The 22,489-nt window shown below is 42.0% G+C and overlaps 1 protein-coding gene across 1 annotated transcript in view; it reads left to right on the top strand.

Moving 5' to 3' along the window:
• Positions 1–22,489, top strand: part of B3GAT2 (beta-1,3-glucuronyltransferase 2) — a 59,306-nt gene that overhangs the window by 17,638 nt on the left and 19,179 nt on the right. Inside the window, exon 2 of the mRNA XM_080663705.1 lies at positions 15,112–15,256. Coding sequence (XP_080519831.1) covers positions 15,112–15,256 — 145 coding nt within the window. The remainder of the gene's footprint in view (positions 1–15,111; positions 15,257–22,489) is intronic.

Raw genomic sequence — 22,489 nt, forward strand, 5'->3', positions numbered from 1 at the left:
TTATAGCCAATAAATTGTTGCCAAATTCAGTGTCATGAAGTTTTCCCCTATGTTTTCTTTTAACAGTTGCATAATTTTAGCTTTTACACTTGGTTAATTAATGTTGATCTACTTTGAGTTAATTTTTGAATATGGATATCTAGTTTTTCCCACCACCGTTTGTTGAAAAGACTGTCCTTTTCCCATTGAATGGTGTTGGCACCCTTGTTGAAAGTCATTTGCCCATCTATGTGAGGGTTTATTTCTGGAGTTTCTAGTCTATTTCATACGTCTGTATGTTTGTCTTTATGCCAGTACCACACTGTTTTTGATTACTGTTGCTTTATAGTAAGTTTTAAAATCAGAAAGTGTGGGTCCTTAACTTGAAAGGAGTGTATCAGAGAAGCAAAATAGATAAAGAAACATGAATCAATTATCTGCTATTACAACAGACACACTTTACATATAAGGACAGAGTTAGGATAAAGGGAAAAGATACACCATGTGAACATATGAAAGCTATTGTGGCTCTGTTAATATCAGACAAAGTAGCTTTCAAAACAAAGATCACAGGAGATAATGAGGGACATTTCATAATGATGAAAAGGTCAATTCATCAAGAAAAATAACAAATCTAAAGGTGTCTGCACCAAATAACATAGCTTCAAAATACATGAAGCAAAAGAAAAAAGGGGGGGGATAAATCTAAAAGGATAAATAAGAACTCACAGTCATAGAAAAATTTTTTAAAAGGAACAAATTTCGTTAGCATGCTCATTTGCAAAAGTCCTATGCAAACCTAACTATACATTTGCTACAATAAATACACCTATAAAAGGGATAGGACAATAGATGAAGCTTATTTGATTTTCGTAGAAGGAATGTATTTTAACATTGATGGCGGAAAAGAAGATGGGCTCATTGGGGGTGGGGGGACCGCCAAAGTAGTAACCTCTTTCTCTTGTCCTTTCCAATACTGTCACAATAGCATCATACTCTTAGGCTGGAATCCTTTTCTGTAATGGTGCCTACTTTCCCAGAAGCCTTGAGGAAAATAAAAATTTAAATAGTTCCTAGAGTTGGCTATAATGAGTCCACACACAGAAATTATGTGCAGCTGTTCCGTCTCCTCAACAGTCATGTTTCCTCATAAATATATTCAGGCCAAACCTCGTTAGCAAGGACACCACACAGATGATGTCGTCTTTCTCCTCCTGCATCCAATGGAGGTATTTATTGTTATTAGTTCACCTTGTGGCTGGTGATGCCAAACTTGACCACTTGGATAAGGTAGTGACTGCCAAATCTCTGCTGTAAAACACACTTTTCCTTTGTAATTAGTAAGTAGCCCATAGATTGATGCCTTGAGACAGTGTGAATATACTGTTTCCCATCTTTCACCCAAGCGTTCTAGCGTCGAATGATGCTTCTTGCTTGAATTAGTTATTACACTGGGAGTATCAAATGGTGATTTTCTTATTGTTTCATTCTTTCTACACTTGTTAGATGGCTGGCATTCTTCTTAAAGAACCTATAACCTATAACCATGGACTGTCAGTCGTCCCCCCCCCCCCGCACACACACACAATGTGTTTTAAGCTAGCAATGTCATCCTTAATGATGCTCAAATTATTCCCAGATTGGCCAGCAACTCTTCAGATCAGCTTCTGTCTTTATTGCACATGTCCGTGTTTATCTTTGAGCAATTCTCTGCATTTTTCTTTAATATTCTAGACTCATAATTTACCTGTGCCCGACCTGAAATCAGTCACGTCTCCAGGGAGCCCTAATTCCTTTTAGTGGAGAATGGTATTTACAAACCAAGATCTGGGTGTTAATATTTCTAGGCTCTTTAATTATGAGTTCATATTGAAGCCTCCTCATTATTTTGTTTTTATTTTAAATCAGCTTATTGAGGTACAATTTACCTATTATAAAATGTACTCGTTTTAAATGTAGACACATACGCACCCTTGTAACTATCACTTTATGTCAGTTTTCACCACTTATGGCCCCAAATCTGCTTTCTATCTATAAGTTTGCCTATTCTGGAATTTCATATACGTGAAATGTACAATCTGCAGCCTTTATCTGGTTTCTTTCTCTTTCGGCATTATGTTTTTGAGATTCATTCATGTTGTAATGAGTATCCATGGTTTATTACTTTTTATTGCAGAGTAGTAATCGGCTGTATGGAAATATCACAATTATCATTTTGCAAATTAATGTACATTTGTGCTGTTTCCAGCTTATGGCTATTATGAATAAAAATATTGTGAACATTTAGGTACAAGTTTTTGTGTAGACATATGCTTTTATTTTTCCTGAATAAATACTTAGAAATGGAACTGCTCAGTCATATGGTAAGTACATATTCTTAACTTTATAAGAAATTGCTAAATTGTTTTCCAAAGTGGTTGCACCATTTTATACTCCCACCAGGGATGTGTAAGAGACCCAGTTGCTCCACATCTTCATCAACAGTTGGTATTCTGTCTTTTAATTTTAGCCATCCTTAGTGGGCAATAGTATTTTGTTGTGGTTTTAACTTCCATAATGACTAATAAATAGAATATCTTTTCATGTGCTCCTGGGTTATTTGTTTTTCTTTGGTGAAATGTTCAATCATATTTGGCCCATTTTTAATTGTCCATAGTGGATAATGCTACTCATGCTTTAGGTGTTTTATTGAGCTGTAAGAATTTTTTGTGTATTCTGAATGCAAGTCTTCAGTTAGGTATATATAATGGGATATTTTCTCTCAGTCCATGACTTACTTTTTTAAAAAATCCTCACCTGAGGATATTTTTTTTGTTGATTTTAGAGAGAGAGGAAGGAGGAGAGAGAGAGAAACATATATGGGAGAGAGAAACATTGATTGGTTGTCTCCCGTATGCACCCCAAAGGGATTGAACCCACAACCTTTTGGTATATGGAACAACACTCCAACGGACTGGACCACCCAGCCAGGGCCAGTCTGTGACTTACTTTTGAATATTTTTAACAGTATTTTTTAGAGATTAGAAAATTTAATTTTGATTAAGTCCAATTTGTGGAATTTTTTAGGGTTCATATTTTTAAGTCCTAAGGGATTTTTGCCTACCCTGAGATCACAAAGAGTTTCTCCAATATTTTCTTCTATAAGTGTTCTGTGTTTGGGTCCATGATCGCACTTTAAGTTAATTTTTATGAATATTGTGAGATGGGGGGCTTGAAGTTCTTTTCCTTTTTTTTTTCTTTTTTTTTTTTTTAACATAGGTGTCCATTTGTTCTAGAACTATGCATTAAGAAGACTAAACTTTCCCCCACTGAGTTGTTTTGGCATCTTAGAAAAAAAAAATCAACTGGCCATCTGTGGAAAGAAGTATTTCTGACCTCTCTAATCCCTTCCATTTATCTACCTGTCTGTCTTTATACTAGCACAACATTGTATTGATTACTGCAGTTTTATAATAAAAAGAGCTCAAGCTAGCTCCTCCAGACGGTTCGAAACAGGATTTACAAATTCATATGCCTTTGAGCAAGTGATATAATTAAGTGAAGCTGATCATGTAAGCAGTATTACCTTATTTGCATTAAAACTTAAAGGACTAAAAATTCAACCTGACTTATTTTCATTTATATCCCTTTCCCCTCTATTTCTCATAATTTTTCTTATTTCTAATGGTGTCTTTTATATACATAGTTTGCATATTAAGTGCACAGAAACATTCCTCATTTCAGTCAGACAACAATGTTGCCACCCTGTTTTCTTGAAATGCATGGCCCATTTGGTCTGTTTTTCACTCTCCCACTTTGGAGAGAGGAATATCTTCCATGACAGCGCAAACTGGCAGTGAACGGTGATTGGCATGCAGACTCAGCTTTGGGGCTGTGATGGGGAGTGGTGGGGCCTACAGCAAACGGGGCAGGGCAGGTGCTGTTGGAAGGGACAGAGCCTCTCTGTGCCACTGTTGCCATATGGAATGCTCGCCTCGTTTGCCAATTTTCAGAGAGACCTGAAATCTTTGGATTTTAACATGTCTTAATTTAAAACACAAAATGGTGTAGGCCAAATGAAACTTTCCTGTAGGGCCACATATGGCCAAATGCTCCAGCTTGTGACCTCTGGTCTGCACAATAAGTAAGAGCATAGAAAGTGAGTGGAAAATTGACTTCAGGCTAGAGAATAAGTCTAGTATGTCACACCTGACTGAGGTGGGTAGAGAAGGAATGGTCACCTCAGGCACATTTGGGAGGGATTTCTTTTTTTTTTTTAAATATTAGACTTTAAACAGAAAATCTGAGAAGATAGTAGAAAGTTCCCATATAGCTGGTGACCCTGTTATTAACATTTTGCATTGGTGTGGTATGTGTGTTATAATTCACGGGTCAGTATTAACTAAAATCTGTTCTTTATCCAGCCCTTAGTTTGTACCTGGTGTCCTTTCTCTGTTCCAGGATGCTACTCTGGGCACTACGTTACATTTCATTGACGTGTCTCCGTAGGTTCCTCTTGGCTGTGACAGTGTCTCAGAGTGTTCTTGTTGGTGGCCTTGAGGAGTACTGGGCCTGGTGTATTGTAGCACTAGAGGCCCAGTGCACGAAATTTGTGCATAGGTGTGTGTGTGTGTGTGTGTGTGTGTGTGTGTGTCCCTCGGCCCAGCCTGCACTCTCTCCAATCTTTGACCCCTCGAGGAATGTCTGACTGCCCATTTAGGCCCCATCCCGGTGGACATCCCTCTCACAATCCAGGACTGTTGGCTCCCAACTGCTCGCCTGCTTGCCTGACTGATTGCCCCTAACTTCTTCTGCCTGCCAGCCTGATCACCCCCTAACCATTCCCCTGCCAGCCTGATTGATACCTAACTGCTCCCCTGCCAGCCTGTTTGCCCCTAACTGCCCTCCCCTGCTGGCCTGGTCGCCCCTAACTGCCCTCCCCTGCGGGTCCGGTCACCCCTAACTGCCCTCCCCTGCTGGCCCAGTTGCCCCTAACTGCCCTCCTCTGTAGGCCTGGTCGCCCCCAGCTGCCTTCCCCTGCTGGCCTGGTCACCCCTAACTGCCCTCCCCTGCTGGCCTGGTCACCCCTAACTGCCCTCCCTTGCTGGCCATCTTGTGGCGGCCATCTTGTGTCCACATGGGGTTGGCCATCTTTGACCACATGGGGGCAGCCATCTTGTGTGTTGGAGTGATGGTCAATTTGCATATCACCTCTTTATTATATAGGATGCCCTTCTAGTGGAATTTTTCTGAGGTTTTTCTCTTGATTAGAATGTGGTTATGGGTTTTGGGGCAGAAGATCACAGGCATCAAGTGCCATTTTTGTAACATCAGGTCAGGGGTACATGCTCTCAGCGTGATTTGTGGCTGGAATTGTTCTGGGGTTGGGGGCTCTTTCCGTCAGCTCTTTTCTCTTGTCATGTCCTCCTCAGTGTGGGTTTGTTTGGAGGTTTTGTTTGTTCTTTTTTGAACACCTTACTTTTCTGGCACTACAAGATGCTTTAGGCTTACCTTGTGTATTTTCCATCCCAGTCCTGGAATCAGCTGTTTCTCCAAGAGGCCCTGGCTCTTTCTATTAGAGAATGGTGTTTGTTAGTAAAGACCACAGAGGTAAAGTGCCATTCTCAGTCCATCATGTCAAGGGTACATATTATCACCATGATCTATCACCTTAGCCTTGATCATCTAGCTGAGGTCGGGCTCACCAGGTTTCTTCACTGTGCAGTTATCCCTGCCCCACAGTGTTCTCTTTGGAAGGAAATTGCTATGTGCAGCCATTCCTAAAGCGTGGGGGTTATGCTCCACCTTCTTGGGTAGGGGTGGGGTTTTCTATGTAAATTATTTTGAATTGTTCTGCTTGGGAGATGTGTCTGTTTCTTTTTTTTTTTTAAATATATTTTATTGATTTTTTACAGAGAGGAAGGAAGAGGGATAGAGAGTTAGAAACATCGATGAGAGAGAAACATCGATCAGCTGCCTCTTGCACACCTCCCACTGGGGATGTGCCCGCAACCAAGTTACGTGCCCTTGACCGGAATCGAACCTGGGACCTTTCAGTCCGCAGGCTGATGCTCTATCCACTGAGCCAAACCGGTTTTGGCGTGTCTGTTTCTTATTTGCTAACTATTTAGTCATTGAATTATATACTTTAGGTTATATTAGCATCTAGTATTTATTTTATACTTGAGGTAGTAATCTAATACTACTTTATTTTATTGCTCAAATTGTTCCAGCTTTGGCCATTTGGGGCTCTTTCCGTAGACTCCTGTGGGCCTTTTACATGACCCCAACAACGTGCAGGGCTCTGTTTGTTTTAGGTGTTTTGTGCACTGCCTTATGTATGTTTCTGCCCCTGCCCTCGAATCAGCTACTTCAAGTAGTTCTGGTCCTGTTTTACCACATGATGTTAGAAACCGAGATCTGGAGGCCAGGTGGGCTCATTGCTCCTGGAGTGCCATTGCTTCTAGGCCTCTTAGCTGACAAAGCCAGGAAATACATGTGTGTATACAGCCCATGTATATACACATGCCTATCATATACACACACAAACCTATCACTCTATCTGCAACTGTCTCTATATTAAGCTAAACATGAGTTCATACTGTTGTTTCCAACTCTATTCCAAAACCACTTGGATCATTCTAGCTTTCTCTTTTGCTTATCTGTAAGTTCTCACTCCAACAGAGAGAAACCTGGCTCTCAGCATCCACCACCCGAAGTGGATCTTTTTTAAAATTAGGGAATGCAGTGAAACGCTCCTGTCAAGAGCCAGCAGCACTTAAGTTTCTTTCTTCCTGGAAGGTTTTGTGTCTTCTGTCCACATTGGCTAATGCTACTCGTGCTTTAGGCTTAGCTCATGCTGGGGGCCTCGAGGAAACCTCAGCAGGCCCCAGAGCAGGTCCGATTCTTTGCAACATGTTCTCCTAGCATCATCTACTTCCTGTACAGCCCTTATCAGCACAGAGCTTAAGGAACTGATTTTGCAGTTAGTTGTGTCATTGCTTTATCTTTCCCAGAATGTTGACTTTGCAGGTAAGGACGACGCCTGCCTTGCTCAGGGACTAGCACAGCACTGGACACACATTAAATACGTGATACGTATTTAGTGAAAAAGTACAAAGGAAATGGAAAAAAGGTTATACTCTGTCTTCTACCCAATGACATAGGACAGTGGTCAGCCGCGGTTTGCCGCTCTGTTGACTAATGAGTTTGCCGACCACTGACCTAGGCTCTCGATTCCAATAATTACAGGCTGTTGTTGTTCCTTGTGATTAAGCCCCTGTCCCAGTGGTCGGCAAACTCATTAGTCAACAGAGCGGCAAACCACGGCTGGCTCGTGAGCCGCAGTTTGCCGACCACTGACATAAGAGAAGGGTTGAGAATATAACATCAGGAACATTTCTGCTTTCTAGAAGTCTCAACTCCTTTAAAATATGTAGTTTATGCACCCCAAAGGTTCATGCTGTGGGTGGTGGTATGTGGAAACCAAAATAGGCACCAAAAAATATGTCCAGGGCAACATCAAGTTACGTTAAGGACACTGTGGAACAAAGAGCATTGAGTGGGGTAACAATTAGTTGAAGGAAATATATGGTGACGTCATTAGGGGGCAGATGCAAGAAAGAGAAAGAGCAAAAGCGACGTTAATTTTCAGACTTGTTCCAAAGGAAATTTATGGCGTGTTGGATCGTATAATGTATTTCTGTGTTGGAAATTATCAGATGTTTATGGACAGTGAAACTGGAAGGACCCTCGTCGCTAGGTCACTGCCCCTGTATTCCTTCATATTCGCCTGCTCTTTTCTTTAATTTATTGGGTCCTGTTGGATTTGGGTTGGGTTTTCTTTTTTCCTTTGAAATTATTAGTTTAAAAGGTAGGATACTGAGTGCAACATTCTTTATAATTCTACCCCCCGAGGTTGCCTAGAGCGTTTTCAATTTCAGAAGATCAAGGACTTTATTCATTTCCCTTTGGAAAAACATAAAGCAAGATTTCACCTAGTGGTATGTCTTAAAGGATGCTAAAGGCACTTAACTTTTTCTGTTTTACTCTAAGGGCATTATGATCACTTGCATGTGGATGTGGTCCTCTGAAATGTGGCAGTCCCTGGAGCTTGCTGTTGGCCATCTCTCAAGGAGGGACCAAAAGGATGTAGCTTAAAGCTGCCATGCAAAAGCTGGCTAAAGAAACAGGAGCTGGTCGTTGGTAAGGGTCACCAGACACATGGGCCCCAGTTCCCTGCCGCCTCCTTTTCTGGAGATGAAGACAAACAAGCTCCACCTGCCCAGGGGTGGTTGAAATGTCACTTCGCCTGGGGGAGTGTAGAGATGTACCAAGTGCATCTTTGTGCCCTTTTAGCCATCGGGTCTATGGAAATGGCTCTGCCGGGAGTGATTTTGACTGCTTACCATTACCATGCAAGTCCAGCGAGGTGGGGGAGGGTGCGGGATGGGGGGAGGGATCAATGACTGACTATGGCACTGAATAAATAGGAAGAGAATGCCTTTGGGGATCTGAACTATCTGTAATATTATAACATAAATATGTGAACTGCTGCTTCTTTATCTTACTATCCAGGGCTTTCTTCTTTGATTTTACATCAGAGATCACACCAGGCACCTGAAGTTGTGCCTCTTATGTAACCACTATTTCATGTTAAGAAAGTAGCAACCCTTTTAAATGCTGAGAATATTTTGTAGGAAAGGGTTTTACTTTTAATAGGAACAGTCATTGTTATGTTTTCCCCCCTCTCCGAAAAGAACATAGCTGCCAAGGATCCTCAAAGAGCACAGATTCAGAGGAAAGGACATTGACAGAGGATAGATCCCGGGGGTGACGTAAAGGCGTTCTGTAAATAGCTGTGCTATTTTCCTGTGGAGTGTCTGGCACTCTCTATATAGTACCATGGCCGTGTCTGGGAGCTGTGTATCTGAGTCTGCGATGAAGCATCCACGCCGAATCTCAGAGCGGTGCCCACATGGCAAGGGCAGCTGGCTCTTTCTGAAGTTTTAAACTCTTTAAATGACAAACTTTTTTATTTAGCATTCTGGGAAACAGAATCCTGCCTCATCACTTGCATTCAAATGGTCATCACTTCACCTTTAACACCAGACACTCTGGGAAAAAAAAGTGAACAAATGTTAGTTCTGAGATCCTTGTAGAAATTTTGTGCTGAGCAAAATCTATCCTTTCTAGCATGAAACTGACACAAAAATGTTCTGAGATCCTTGTAGAAATTTTGTGCTGAGCAAAATCTATCTTTTCTAGCATGAAATTGACACAAAAATGTAAAGTCTTGCTTCTTTGGTTCATCTCATTACCTAGAACCCTAAACCATTGTGTGGTCTGTGGACAAAATCCCATGTGTCTTTCGTGACCTGCTTTAAATGAAAAAGGCCTTCCACCAAAGATGCCTGGCCATATTTTCTTTAATCCTCACCTGAGGATCTGTTTTTATTGATTTTAGAGGCAGAGGAAGGAAGAGAGAGAAACATTGATGTGAGAGAGAAGCATCAACCTGTTGCCTCCCATCCATGACCTGGGATCCAGCCTGAAACCTAGGTATGTGCCCCGACCCGGAATCAAACCTGCATCCTTGGAGTGTACAGGCCGACGCTTCAACCAACTGAGCTACCCAGGCAGGGCATGCTTGGCCGTATTTATTTTCTTTCTAGTGATCCCGCAGTTATGGGTTGTCATATTGTCTTTAGTGGTAATTTCTCTTACTATCTTAAAAATGTTTTTGCCTGTTGCTGTTTTAGTAACTGTTCTTGTCTTTGATTGTGAGCCTGTCCCTTAAACAGGCTCTGATTGCTTGTTACATGTGGCCCATGTTTCAGTCACTACCTGGTATTCACACACCCAGTATTTTTTGGCACCTGCCGTATGCAGAGCACAGCCCATGCATTCTCAAGTCTGAGATAGGATCTGCTTACCAGTTTTTCACAGCTTTGAAAACTTAGTGCAATGGGGCAAAAGCAGTTTGAGAGCTGAAAAATCATAGGTATTTTAAGAAAATATCAAAAAAGAACACAGTGCTATTTTTAGTGCCATAAAGCCATTCTGTTAATTTAAGGAAAAACCTATGTGTTAGATTTAACTTTGTTTCTTAGTATGTTCGGTATGTTTGATATATAAGACCCAAAATATCGAAATGATTTTATTTTCTGCAGTATGGGAGTGGATAGGAGTCTGAAGGTGGAGCGAGTTGGGGGAGAGCTGTATTTTTGTGAAAATTTTAGTAAATTTTCTGGTTTTTTTTTTCCCCACTTAATGGAGAAGAGCTAGAACACAAAAGCATTAAATGTTATTATTGAGTAGGAAGACCTCCATATGCAAAAAACAAAAAGAACTTCAGTTAGTCTCTCATACTGTATATACAGATTAGCTCAAAATAGATAATATTCTAGCCCCACTGGTGTGGCTCAGTGGTTGAGCATCAACCTATGAATCCAGAGGTCATGGTTTGGCTCCCCATCAGGGCACATGCCTGGGTTGCAGGCTCAGTATCCAGTGGGAGGGCATGCAGGAGGCAGCCTATGGATGATTCTCTCTAATCATTGATGTTTCTATCTCTCTTCCTCTCCCTTCCTCTCTGAAATCAATAAAAATATTTTATAAAAACAGACCATAATCTAAATGTAAAACCTAAGACTATAATACTTCTAGAAAGGAGTAGAAAACCCCTGTGACTTCGGTTAAGCAAAGATATTTTAGCTATCACACCAAAAGCATGATCCATGAAAGAACAAATTGATGTATTGGCGTTCATCAACATTAAAAGCTTCTGTTCTTCAAAAGACACTATTATGAGACTGAAAAGATGAGCCACAGACTGGGAGAAAATACTTATTATAATCATATATCTGGAGAGGATTTGTGTGCAGGTATGCAGAATATATTTTTTAAACTCTCAAAACTCAGCAGTAAGGAAATAAATTTTTTTAAAATAGGCAAAATATTTAAACAAATATTTTATCAAAGAAGTGATGCAGATGGCATATAAGCACATGAAAAGGCACTAAACACCATTAATCATTAGAAAAATATAAATTAAAACAACAGTGAGCTACTACTAAAACCTACTAGAATGGCTAAAATTAACACCATACCAAGAGTTGGTAAGGATGTGGAGTAACTGGAAGTCTCAATACAATGCTGGTGGGAATGTCAAATGGCACAACCATTTGGAAATAAGTTGACAGTTTATTAAAAAGTTAAATGTATAGCTACCACGTGATCCAGCCATTCTACTCTTAGGTATGTATCGGGGAAAAAATGAAAGCCACAGTATTATAGCAACTTTATCTATAATAGCCAAAAGCTTAACACAACTGAAGTGTCCCTCAATAAACAAATGGATTTAAAAAATCAAAAACAAAAAACGAACTGTGGCACATCCGTACAATAGAATACAATTTGGCAATATAAAGGAATGAACTATGAATACACATTACAGCATGGATGAATAACAATATAGTTATAATCTTTAAAAAGTATACACTGTATGATTCCATTCATATAAAATTCTATGAAATGCAAACTAATGTATAGTTATAGAGATTAGCCCTGGCCAGTGTTGCTCAGTGGTTGGGCATCAACCCATGAACCAGGAGGTCATGGTTCGATTCCCAGTCAGGGCGCATGCCAAGGTTGCAGGTTCAATCCCCACTATGGGGCGTGCAGGAAGCAGCTGATCATGACTCTCTCTCATCATTAATATTTCTGTCTCTCCCTCTCACTTTCTCTCTGAAATCAATAAAAATATTTTTTTTTTAGAAAAAGAAAGGGATGGATTAAAATAAGAGCACAAAGAAACAGGAGATGATGGAGATGCTTATTATCTTCCTTGTGATGATGAAGGTTTCATAGTTACATACATGTGTCCCAGTGTATCAAATTTTACCTTTTAAAAAGTGCAATTTATTCTTCCAGGGGTCCCCAAGACAACCCATATTAAATGACTTACTAGGACTCATAGCACTCAGCATATAGTTAGTTGTACAGTAAGTTCTCACTTGACATCATTGAGAGGTTCTGTGACTAAGCAAAATTATGTATAACAAAACCATTTTTACCATAGGCTAGTTAATATAAATAAGAGTTAAGTTCCTACAGAATCTCATCAAAGTTATAATCAAGCCAAGTTGAACAAAATGACATTATTTGAGGACGTTGTGGCTAAGACTTATTACAGTGACACAGTAAGGATGCATAGCTGGAAAGGCGCGGCGGGAGAACATCAGAAGGGCCCGGAGGACTCCAGGTGCAGGCTTCCATATCCTCTCCCTCCCATGAAGGCTCACAGGGAGCACGCCTTGCCTCCAGCAAAGACGTAACCACGGTACATAGTGTTCACGCCCCGGGAAACGCATGCCAGAGTCAGAGTTTTTATTGGAGTCTGGTCACCAATATTTCAGATTCCCAAAGGAAAGCAGGTGTGTGGTACCCCAGGCAGGCAAACAACCTTATCAGTGTAGAGTTTATTTCAAGCCAGGTTTTCAGATGCCAGCTGAGGGTCAGCCTTGTGTGCAGGCCTTTCTAAAGAGAACAGTGTCGGGACTGTTCATGCTTTTCTGCAGTCAATTGTACTTCAGTGGATCTTTCTTTTTGTTGTTTTTCTGTATTTAAGTTATTTTTAATTTTTTAATTATAGTGACATACAATATCAGTTTCAGGTGTACCCCTCCAGTGATTAGACATTATATAATTTACTAAGTGATCATCCCAAGAAATCTTGCATGCATCTGACAGCATACATAGTTATTAGAATATTATTGACTATATTCCCTATGCTGTACTTCACATCCCCATGACAATTCTGTAACAACCAATTTGTGCTTCTTAAACCCTTCATCTTTTTTCACTCATCTCTCCCAGCCCCCTCCCATCTGGAAACCATCAAAATGTTCTCTATAACTATGAGTCTGTTTCTGTTCTTCTTATTCATTTATTGGGGGTGTTTTAAGATTCAATTATTGATAGATATGTATTTATTGCCAGTTTATTGTTCATATTTTTATCTGTTTTTTCCTTTTTCTTAAAGAAGACCTTTTAACATTTCATGTAATACTGGCTTGGTGGTGATGAACACTTTTAGCTTATTATCTGTGAAGCTCTTTATCTGAGCTTCATCTAAATCAGCGGTCGCCAACCTTTCGGACCTCATGGACCACCAGTGGACCTCTGGTTGGTAACTGCTGATCTAAATGATAGCTTTGGTGGGTAGAGTAATATTGGTTGTAGGTCCTTGCTTTTTATCACTTTGAATATTTCTTGTCACTCCCTTCTGGCCTGCACAGTTTCTGTTGAGAAACCAGCTGACAGTCTTATGGGAGCTCCCTTGTAGGTAACTGCTTTTCTCTCTTTCTGCTTTTAAGATTCTCTTTGACCTTTGGCATTTTAATTATCATGTGTTTTGGTGTGGGCCTCTTTGGGTTCATCTTGTTTGGGACTCTCTGCATTTCCTGGACTATGTCTATTTCCTTCACCAGGTTAGGGAAGTTTTCTGTCATTACTTGTTCAAATCGATTTTCAATTTCTTGCTTTCTCTTCCCCTTCCAGCACCCCCATGTTACAAATGTTGGTATGCTTGAAGTTGTCCCAGAGGCTCTTCATATTTCTGGGTTCTTTTTTCCTTTTGCTCATCTGATTTGAGTGTTTTTTGCTTCCTTATCTTCCAAATCACTGATTTGATTCTCAGCTTCATCTACTGTTGATACCTTGCAGTATATTAGTATATTCTTCATTTCAGTTAGTGTATCCATTATTATACCTCAGTAGAACTTTTTAAAAAAATCATCATATGTGTCAGTATGAGCTAGTACAAGGCAACAGTGATTAATTTATTGGAAAAGGGGTAGACTTAAAAAGTAGTAATTTCAGGAAGACCAATATCTTCATTACTTGGTGCACTTCGTGCCCTTAAGTCCTCTCGTTGGAATGAGGTGGGATATTAATAAATGAGTCAAGTTGAGATGTTTGGCAAATGGGAGCATCTAATTATTTTTAATCTTTAATAATTTGACTTTTAATTTGAATTGCATTTGAAAATCTTTCTCAAATATATAATTTTTCTTTCTTTTATAAAAAAATATCCTTGATTGATAATCATTGTTTTAGCCATTGGTTACTGATCATGACCCAGTTCTATAGCAAATGAAAGGTAAAGTATTGGTGTTGAGATTATAGTTACCTTCACAACAGCACTGCCTCACCCAGGGAAGAGGGTGAGTGGAGCTGGAACCCAGCTGATACTTCTAAGCCCATGGGCACAGTGTGGAGTGTGTCTGCCCAGGAAAGCGGCACCTTTTTCTAATTTGCCAAAGGTGCCATGTGGGCTGACTCCGGCTCTGCTCAACACCTGTCCAGGAAGATGGTGGTGTTTTTCCCCCCAAAATGCTGCCTAGTATCATTGAGCTTTCTTGTGAGTGTGTCTCTCCTGTTAAAGAATTCCCAACAAATAACTTTCAGTTGAGGGTTGTCTTTAACCAGAACTCCGCTAGGTACAACAGGGTGTGTTGGGAGAGGACCAGCTACTTCAGCTGCCTTTTCTTCTATAATTTGGCCCCATTGCTGTTGAAAGACAGGCAAATTTACGTATGTTTTTCTTTTGTCTCCCAGGAGGATGCCTGGTGTCTGTTCTGTATCTGGTTCCCATTATTAATGTCGCCAGCCAAGATTTCTGTGTCTATAGCAATAAAAAATTCAGAGAAAGGAACACCTATGGCTCCTCTGAGTCAAATGTTTGCTGTTACTGAGTAATAAAGTTTCCTAAAGAGGAACTAAACCTCCTCACTTCGAAAGATACACTTGTTTAAAAGATCCAACTTAGGAGCAAATAGGAAATATTTGATAGTCACAATGTGGCTTCCAATAAGTGATGTTCAGATAGTGACATCCACTTTAGTCCTCTCCATCCCGCCTGAGCCGGAGGCTTAGTTTATGACAGAGCACAGTCGCTGGTGCTGAGTAGACAAACAGTAATTGGGTAGCAATCCGTCAGCAGAAGGGTTCTGTTTGGAAGCGTTCAACTTTTGGGAATCAACATCCTCCCACCCCTTCGCATTTCTTCTGCCAGGCTCATGTTCTTTCCCTCCCTTCAAGTTCTTTCCCTAAAGAAACTGAAACCAACTCTCTTTCCCCTTTTTATAGATGCGAACCACACGCAAGGTCTCTGTCTGGCCAGTGGGCCTGGTTGGCGGGCGACGCTATGAACGTCCGTTGGTGGAAAACGGCAAAGTCGTTGGTTGGTACACCGGCTGGAGAGCAGACAGGCCTTTTGCCATCGACATGGCAGGTGAGGAGTGTGGATGACATGTGCGTCTGCTCGATTGTTCGTACGGATGTTCCCAGTGTCACAGGGCACTAGACGAAGGAAGCTTTAAGAGACCACTTGGGTGAAAACTCTGATCTTGACATATGCAGCAGATTAGCTATTTAAACCTTCAAAACAGGCTCTCTGGTTCATTCAAGTGGAAGTTTATTTTGGGGTTGATTAGGAAATGCTCGTTCCGTTCCATTTTGGCACTTGTCTGTGCGGCCAACAAACGTTGATGTGCCAGGTGCAGGTTGGGCTTGGGAGTCGGCAGTGGGAGCTGGCCCTGGCCTTACGTTTTGGTGCCTCTCTCCAGAGGCCCGGTTTGTTATAATAACTCACACGTTTATGGATATATTTAATAGTGATATGTGTTTGACAAGCTAATCAGTTTAATGCTGACTGATAAATTTTGTACTTCTTGATATATTTAATAACTATTATATAAAATTAGGGTTACTCATTTTTCAAGCATTTATTAATTTTGAATATATCTGTATTTTAAAGTTTTTTTCTTTTCTAACCAAACAATTGAATTAAATAAGACCCTGTAGCAGACCACAGATTCTAAAATGCTACTTTATCATAAAGTGACTCATTTTCTGTGGGTTGTATAAAATGATGCTTGTGATAACTGTGGAAAGATGCAGTTTGAGACATGAGGCTTAGAGGCAAAAAAATAACCAACATCTATAACCTCGAAGACAAAGGCAGAAAAGCTTCAAAATTGATGTCATCAATCTTCAGCTCTGAAAAACTGCTCTGTCTGTCAGCCTGTGCTTAGCCAATCTTTTGTGAATATTTCCCTACTGCCGTCAGAATCTCTATGCTCAGAATTCTGATGGGGTGACGGCTGTGTTCTAAACTGGATTCATCACTTTTATTCTGACAATACTATAAATTGGAGGAAGCAAGTTTATGAAGAATACCAGGAGCGTGAGCTGTTGGATGCTCGTGTGGATGGCAGTGTGGCGGCTCTGTCGCACTGCATCATGGGGAAGATGAACTGGTATATTTACTCAGTGTTTAACAAACATTTCCTGAGTGCCCGTTTTTGGAGACTGTGTGTCATTGTGTCTAACTCCAAGGACAGTCTAGGTCTCTTACCCTCTCCCAGGCGCCCCTCTCTCCTTCCTGACTTCTCCATCCCTCTTCTAACCAGACTTTGGTCTTCAGTTCTTGTAGCCAAAGAGCTGAGCTGGCATCTCAACCAAAGCATTTACCTGAAGGCAGACAGAAAGGTAGGTCAGCCATACTTGGAAGGTCCTGGGGATTCTCGGAAGAGGCCTTTCCTCAATCAAGTCTAAGTTTGTGGCTCTGAAAATAGAAGGCTGACCATAATCTGTCTTGGGAGAATCTGGCTTCTCGCTGATCGGACATGTATGTAACCTTGGACAGAAAACTTGGAGGTCATTAGACACATTCTGTCGCTACCTGGGACTTACTTTCCTCATGTGTAGAAGGAAGCAGTGGCATGGATGGCCACTGAGGTCTCCTCTGATGCATTCTGTCTCTTCCTGGCTTCCCACCTTGGGTCCCTGGATTCTGAGTGAGGGTAGATTTTGGTGCTTACCTTCCTCAGAGCCTTGTTTCAACTCAAACTTCCCAGGCACGTTTCCTTACACAGGATCTCTGCCCCATTACCCTGCAAAGTAACTTCAAGGTCAGGGCAACTTGGATGGGTCTTCTTGGATTTTGTTGTATGAACTTTATGTAGATGATTAAGTATCCAAGAAACCCATTGATTTTTGCATTGATTCCCCCCAGAATTTGTATCCAAATAGAGATAACTAAAATTCAAGAAAGGCATGTAGGTTTTGTGCGTTTTGCCTGGCCTGTGACAAATTATCCGATGCTCTTTCATTGCCAGATTCTCTGGGGAACTTTTCTCCACAACATGACTGATGTTTGGATTTTTCCAAACATTTCAGTATATTTTCAAAGCATAATATAAGATATATTATAAAATATGAATGATTTGCTCTTTTGTATTAATTATCCTAGTTTTAAAGTAGGAATAAATAAGAAAACAACTTTTGTCACACTAAATTATTTTCTTCACTTCACACACAAACATGCTCTTTTTGCAAATTACTTTTCAGTAAATTATTGATATTTTTGGAAGCCTTAAAGTGAGAGTAATTTGGTTGATAAGATAATGAGTGATTCTGGTTTTCAGGCAGTTCTGATTCTGCATCTTGAAAATTCACAGCTTTGTTTAGATTCCACGTAAGACTCATTTATTCTCTGTGAGAAGAAGGAAAAGACCTTTTGGACCTTCATGTGCAAAGGGCACCTCCCACCCCGTTGTCAGGTTACGTGGGCAAACACACCCACGATGTCTGGAAAGAGAGGTTGAAGCTGGAAGGCCCTTCACTGCCCCGCCCAGGACAGCCCGAGGAGGCTGCTTGGAAAAGGGTCTGAGATAGTTGAGGGAGCTGGGGTGTCTCTCTCTCTCTCTTGGATTTTCACAAGCTGATTAAGAAACAGGAAGTGGAAAGAACCAAAATGTTAACCTTTCCACAGATGTCTTGCCCTTGGGGGTTGAGCACACTCGGTAAAAGCCCCTCAGGGTCTGTCCTGTTTGTATCTCTCTGAAGTCACAGGCTCATTTGAGTGTAAGATATCGCGACTGAAACGCTCCATGTCATTCATAGGGTTGGACTCTGTGTCCGCATTTGGCCATATTGGACTTTGCAGAGGCTACTTTTGCTATCAGATGAGGAAACGTTGTTCTGAAATGATCCTGTATGCACAATGTTTGTGGCACAAGTTGAGATTATTGCTGTTGCACTGGGGGAAATTTTTCTAAAAGCTTTCTAGCCTGACCGATTTGGCTCAGTGGATAGAGCATCGGCCTGCGGACTGAAAGGTCCCAGGTTCGATTCCAGTCAAGGGCATGTACCTTGGTTGCGGGCACATCCCCAGTAATAGGTGTGCCAGGAGGCAGCTGATCGATGTTTCTAACTCTCTATCCCTCTCCCTTCCTCTCTGTAAAAAAATCAATAAAATATATTTTAAAAAATAATAAAAAAATAAAAGCTTTCTAATGATTATTGCAAAAAAGAATTAAAACGCCCATCCACAGGCAGAAAGAAGCCTCGGCGGCAGCCCCTGCCCTGGCAGCAGCGTGCGGCTGGCTTTGGCAGCTGGGCGATGGCCGCTCTGCCAAGCCGGTGAGGCCGGGAATGTGTCCACAGGTCTGTGCCTCGGGCTTCAGTGCCTGCATCTCGGGCGTCTGCCCACGACCTGGTTCTTGTTGCCTAAGAGCAGGGCAGTCCACACAGTTTCCAGCTCGGTTTTGAGGTCAGGGTGTTACTTTGAAGTGACAGGCTCACTGTGGCCACTTCTAGGGAAGTGTGAGTAGGAATCATGACTTGAAAGAATGGAGCTTCAAGTAATTTTCAGCCTCACCGGGAGGTGTAGATTTGTTCAGATGCAGAACTGAAGGCTGAGGTATTTATTTTGAATTCTCAACATTTGCATGCACCTTTTTCTTAACTCTAGGAGGTGGCAGGCAGGGCCCTGTGCCCCTCTAATGACAGTATGTACAGCTTCCAGTTGAGTGCCTGGCACCCATACGACCTGTGTTCCCGTAGAAATCCAACTGGGCATATGAACTGCAGTACAAGACTAATGATGTGACAATCGGCTGCTAAAATACCTAGAGTTAGCACAGACCCCACTAGTTAGAGGGTTTGGTCCCCAACAAGGCTGCCCTTACTTCAGACCAGCCACACTGTGGGGTACCCAGGCCACCTATATTTCTTGACAAATTTACTGTTAATTTGTTGTTTCCCACAACTCTCTGAGGTTTGATAACACATTACAAGGGCTCACAGAACTCAGGATAGCGCTCTACTTATTTGTTTCTACTAGTAAAACACACATGAGGGCCAATCCAATGAAAGACACACGGGGCGAGGTCTGGGGGAGAACCCAGGCTCCTGTGCCTTTTTCTCATGGAATCGGGATGCATCGCCCTCCCAGCACCCGGAAGTTCCACTGGTGTTAAGAGGTTTTGTTGGGGTTTCCCTGCGTAGGCGAAGTTGATTAAATCAGTGGCCTTGTGATTGAGCTCAGTCTCCAGCTTCCATCCCAGAGGTGGGGGTGGCCCAGGGTTCCTGCCTCTAATCATAACCAGCCCCATCCTGAAACCATCTAAGTGCCCTCATGAGCCACCTCATTAGCATAATGAAGTCACTCCTGTCTCAGGAAATTCTAAGGGTTTTGCAAGCTCCCTGTCAAGAACCAGGCACAAAGACCAGACGAATTTTTTATTATACCACAGGCTCAGAAACGAATTTTTTATTATACCTCAGGCTCTTCCTCTCATAAGCAAGAGTGTCTCCTGCACCTTGTCTTGCGAGTCCTTCTATTCCCCAAAGCAAAGGGGACATTGAAGTGACGTCTCAGGGTCACTTGGAGCATTGTCCATGGACTTTTTCATAACTCATAATAATGAGACATTGTAAAGCAAGCATGTCAAACTCACGGGCCACGGGCCGCATGTGGCCCACAACAAATAGTTTTGCAGCCCAGCCAATATAACGGTATGTAAGAAACATTTTAATAAAAATTTCATAACTTAATTTTTACAATAACCTGTTATACATAATTATTAATAACAAACTACAATGTTCGTTAATGACTGATTACTATAATTGTGTTGCATTCATTTCCCTTATGCCCCTTGCAAGCCAGGCGCACCATTTCTCTCCCCTAAAACTAGCAGTGAATATTTTAGCAGCCGATTGCCACGTCGTTAGTCTTGTACTGACTTGTTTGGTGTGCGCAACAGGAAATATTTCGCTTTCGGAGAATAAGAAAAATAGGTTTATTTGCCATATGCTTATTAATTTGTGCAGTTATTCAGTGTCTGGTAAGTTAATGTTCAAGATAATATTACTTTTTATTAAAATGTTCTATTATTTTATGTTAATGATGACTCATTTATTTCAGCCCTTTGTATTCAGCATGTCTCTATCAAAATAAACCTACGATTCTATGAAAATTGAAGCTTTTGTTTTTTTACAGCCCACATAAACTTAAACCTTGTTTATTTGGCCCATGTTAGCCTTTGAGTTTGACATGCTTGTTGTAAAGGTGATAAAACTTCCTCATGTGTGGCTTACAGAAGTCTAGGAGGACTGTTTAGTTTTCTGGCCTGGAGTCCTGTGGACGTGGTGTCGACACCCTGGGAATGGGTAAGCTCCCACAGGAGACTATAGTTGCCTAGGATTGCTTTCCCGGAGCAGTCACTTCGAGTACCTGCAGGGCTCGGCCAGTGTGGCCCAGTGGATTGAGCGTTGTCCCATATGCCAACAGGTCACCAGTGCCATTCCCAGTCAGGCACGTGCCTGGGTTGCAGGCTGAATCCCCAGTAGGGGGTGTGCAGGAGGCAGCCGATCAATGGATATTTCTCTCTCATCAATGTTTCTATATCTCTCTCCCTCTCTCTTCCTTTCTCTCTAAAATCAATAAAAACATATTTTAAAAATTTTAAAGTGGCTACATGAACCCTGGCTGGTGTGGTTCAGTGGTTGGAGCATCGGCCTGTGCACTGAAGGGTTGCAGGTTTGATTCCAGTCAAGGGCACATACCTGGATTGTAGGTTCGCTCCCCTGCCTGGTCGGGGCATGTGCGCGAGGCAACCAATCAGTCTCAGTCACATCAATGTTTCTCTCCCCCTCTCCCTCTCTAAAAATCAATGGAAAAAATATCCTCAGGTGAGAATTAACAAAAAATAAAAATAAAGTGGCTGCAGGAGGAGGAGCCAGGGAAAGGGACAAGGCCCAACAAGGGGGTGTTGGGGTGAAGAGATGACAACAGACCCTGGAAAGCAGAGGTGGGTGAGTCGTGAAGTCAGTGGTTGGATGCCTCATGTCATGGGTGTGGAGGGGAAGGTGCTTGGTGGCTGTGGAGGTGTGAGAGCGACCATGTGGGTGGTAGTGTTGGGATGGTTCATAGCAACCAGGACCTTGTAGACTGTTCCCAGGAAATGAGGTCAGAGGAAGCATGAAGGGCCTGAATTCCAGAGCACTACAAGATCAGTACAATTGTCTGAGGAAAGTTTCCGAGCAAAGAGGAAGCTCGATCCATGAAAAGATTGAGGAGGTGGGGAGAAACGAGGCTGAGATGGGGAGTGGCTGTTACACAATAGCTATTAGGCATTTATTAAATTTTAAGAAGCCATTTCAGATTCTGTCCATAACCAGCAAAAATTAAGATTTTTTAAAATATATTTTTATTGATTTCAGAGAGGAAGGGAGAGGGAGAGAGAGAAACATCAATGATGAGAAACATTGATCGCTGCTCCTGCACACCCCACACTGGGGATCGAGCCTGCAACCCGGATATGTGCCCTGACCATGAATCAAGCGGTTACCTCCTCGTTCATAGGCTGATACTCAACCACTGAGCCATGCTGGCTGGGCAAAATTAAGATCTTTTTAATACTGTTGTCTGGTATGGTGATAACAGATATATTAACTTAATTTTGGTTTTGTTTTAATTGATGTAATTTGTTGTATTATCTGAGTTGTACCTAAGAGTAGAAAATATGGTGATCTTGGAAATTCGAACAATCTGTTAACCAGCATCCCAGTTGTGTAAAGATTGGAATCTGCATGTTAGGAAGAAAGACCACATTCCCTGATTGAAGTCTCCGACTCCCGATTCACTGTGGGTGTGCCCTCCTTATGGAGGGTTGTGGGGTTTGGAAGGGCTTGAGAGGAGGGGGACGATGATAGCACCTGCCTGGTTTCCCACATCCACCCTCCCAGTCCCGTCGACTGAGAAGCAAGAGGAGTCATTTAGGAGTGCCAGCCAGGTCTTGGCAGGCCCTTGCTCCCGTGCTCCAAGTCCTGCCTGCCCTCCTCCCCAAGCCTCCCCCATACTCCCTCCTCCCCCTCCACTCGAACTGGGGACACCACCTCCCACAGTTCCTCCTGCACATCCTGACCTTCACCTTGGGGCCTGTGCACATGCCCATGCCTGGCATGTTCTTTCAGTAGTTCAGCCCTACGCATCCTTTAGTTCTCAGCTTAAAACTCACTTTCTCGCGAAGTCTTTGCTGGCACCTTGTACTTCTGCACCGCAACACTCACCACATGGTGTGACCTCTGTAACTGTCACTGTTGACACTCCCCACCCCACCCCAAGTGGAAAGCAGCCACGACTGTCCTGCCCTCCACTCCATCCCAGTCCTAGTCC

The sequence above is a fragment of the Plecotus auritus genome (genome assembly GCF_963455305.1).
Source record: "Plecotus auritus genome assembly, chromosome: 4".
Taxonomy (NCBI): Eukaryota; Metazoa; Chordata; class Mammalia; order Chiroptera; family Vespertilionidae; genus Plecotus; species Plecotus auritus.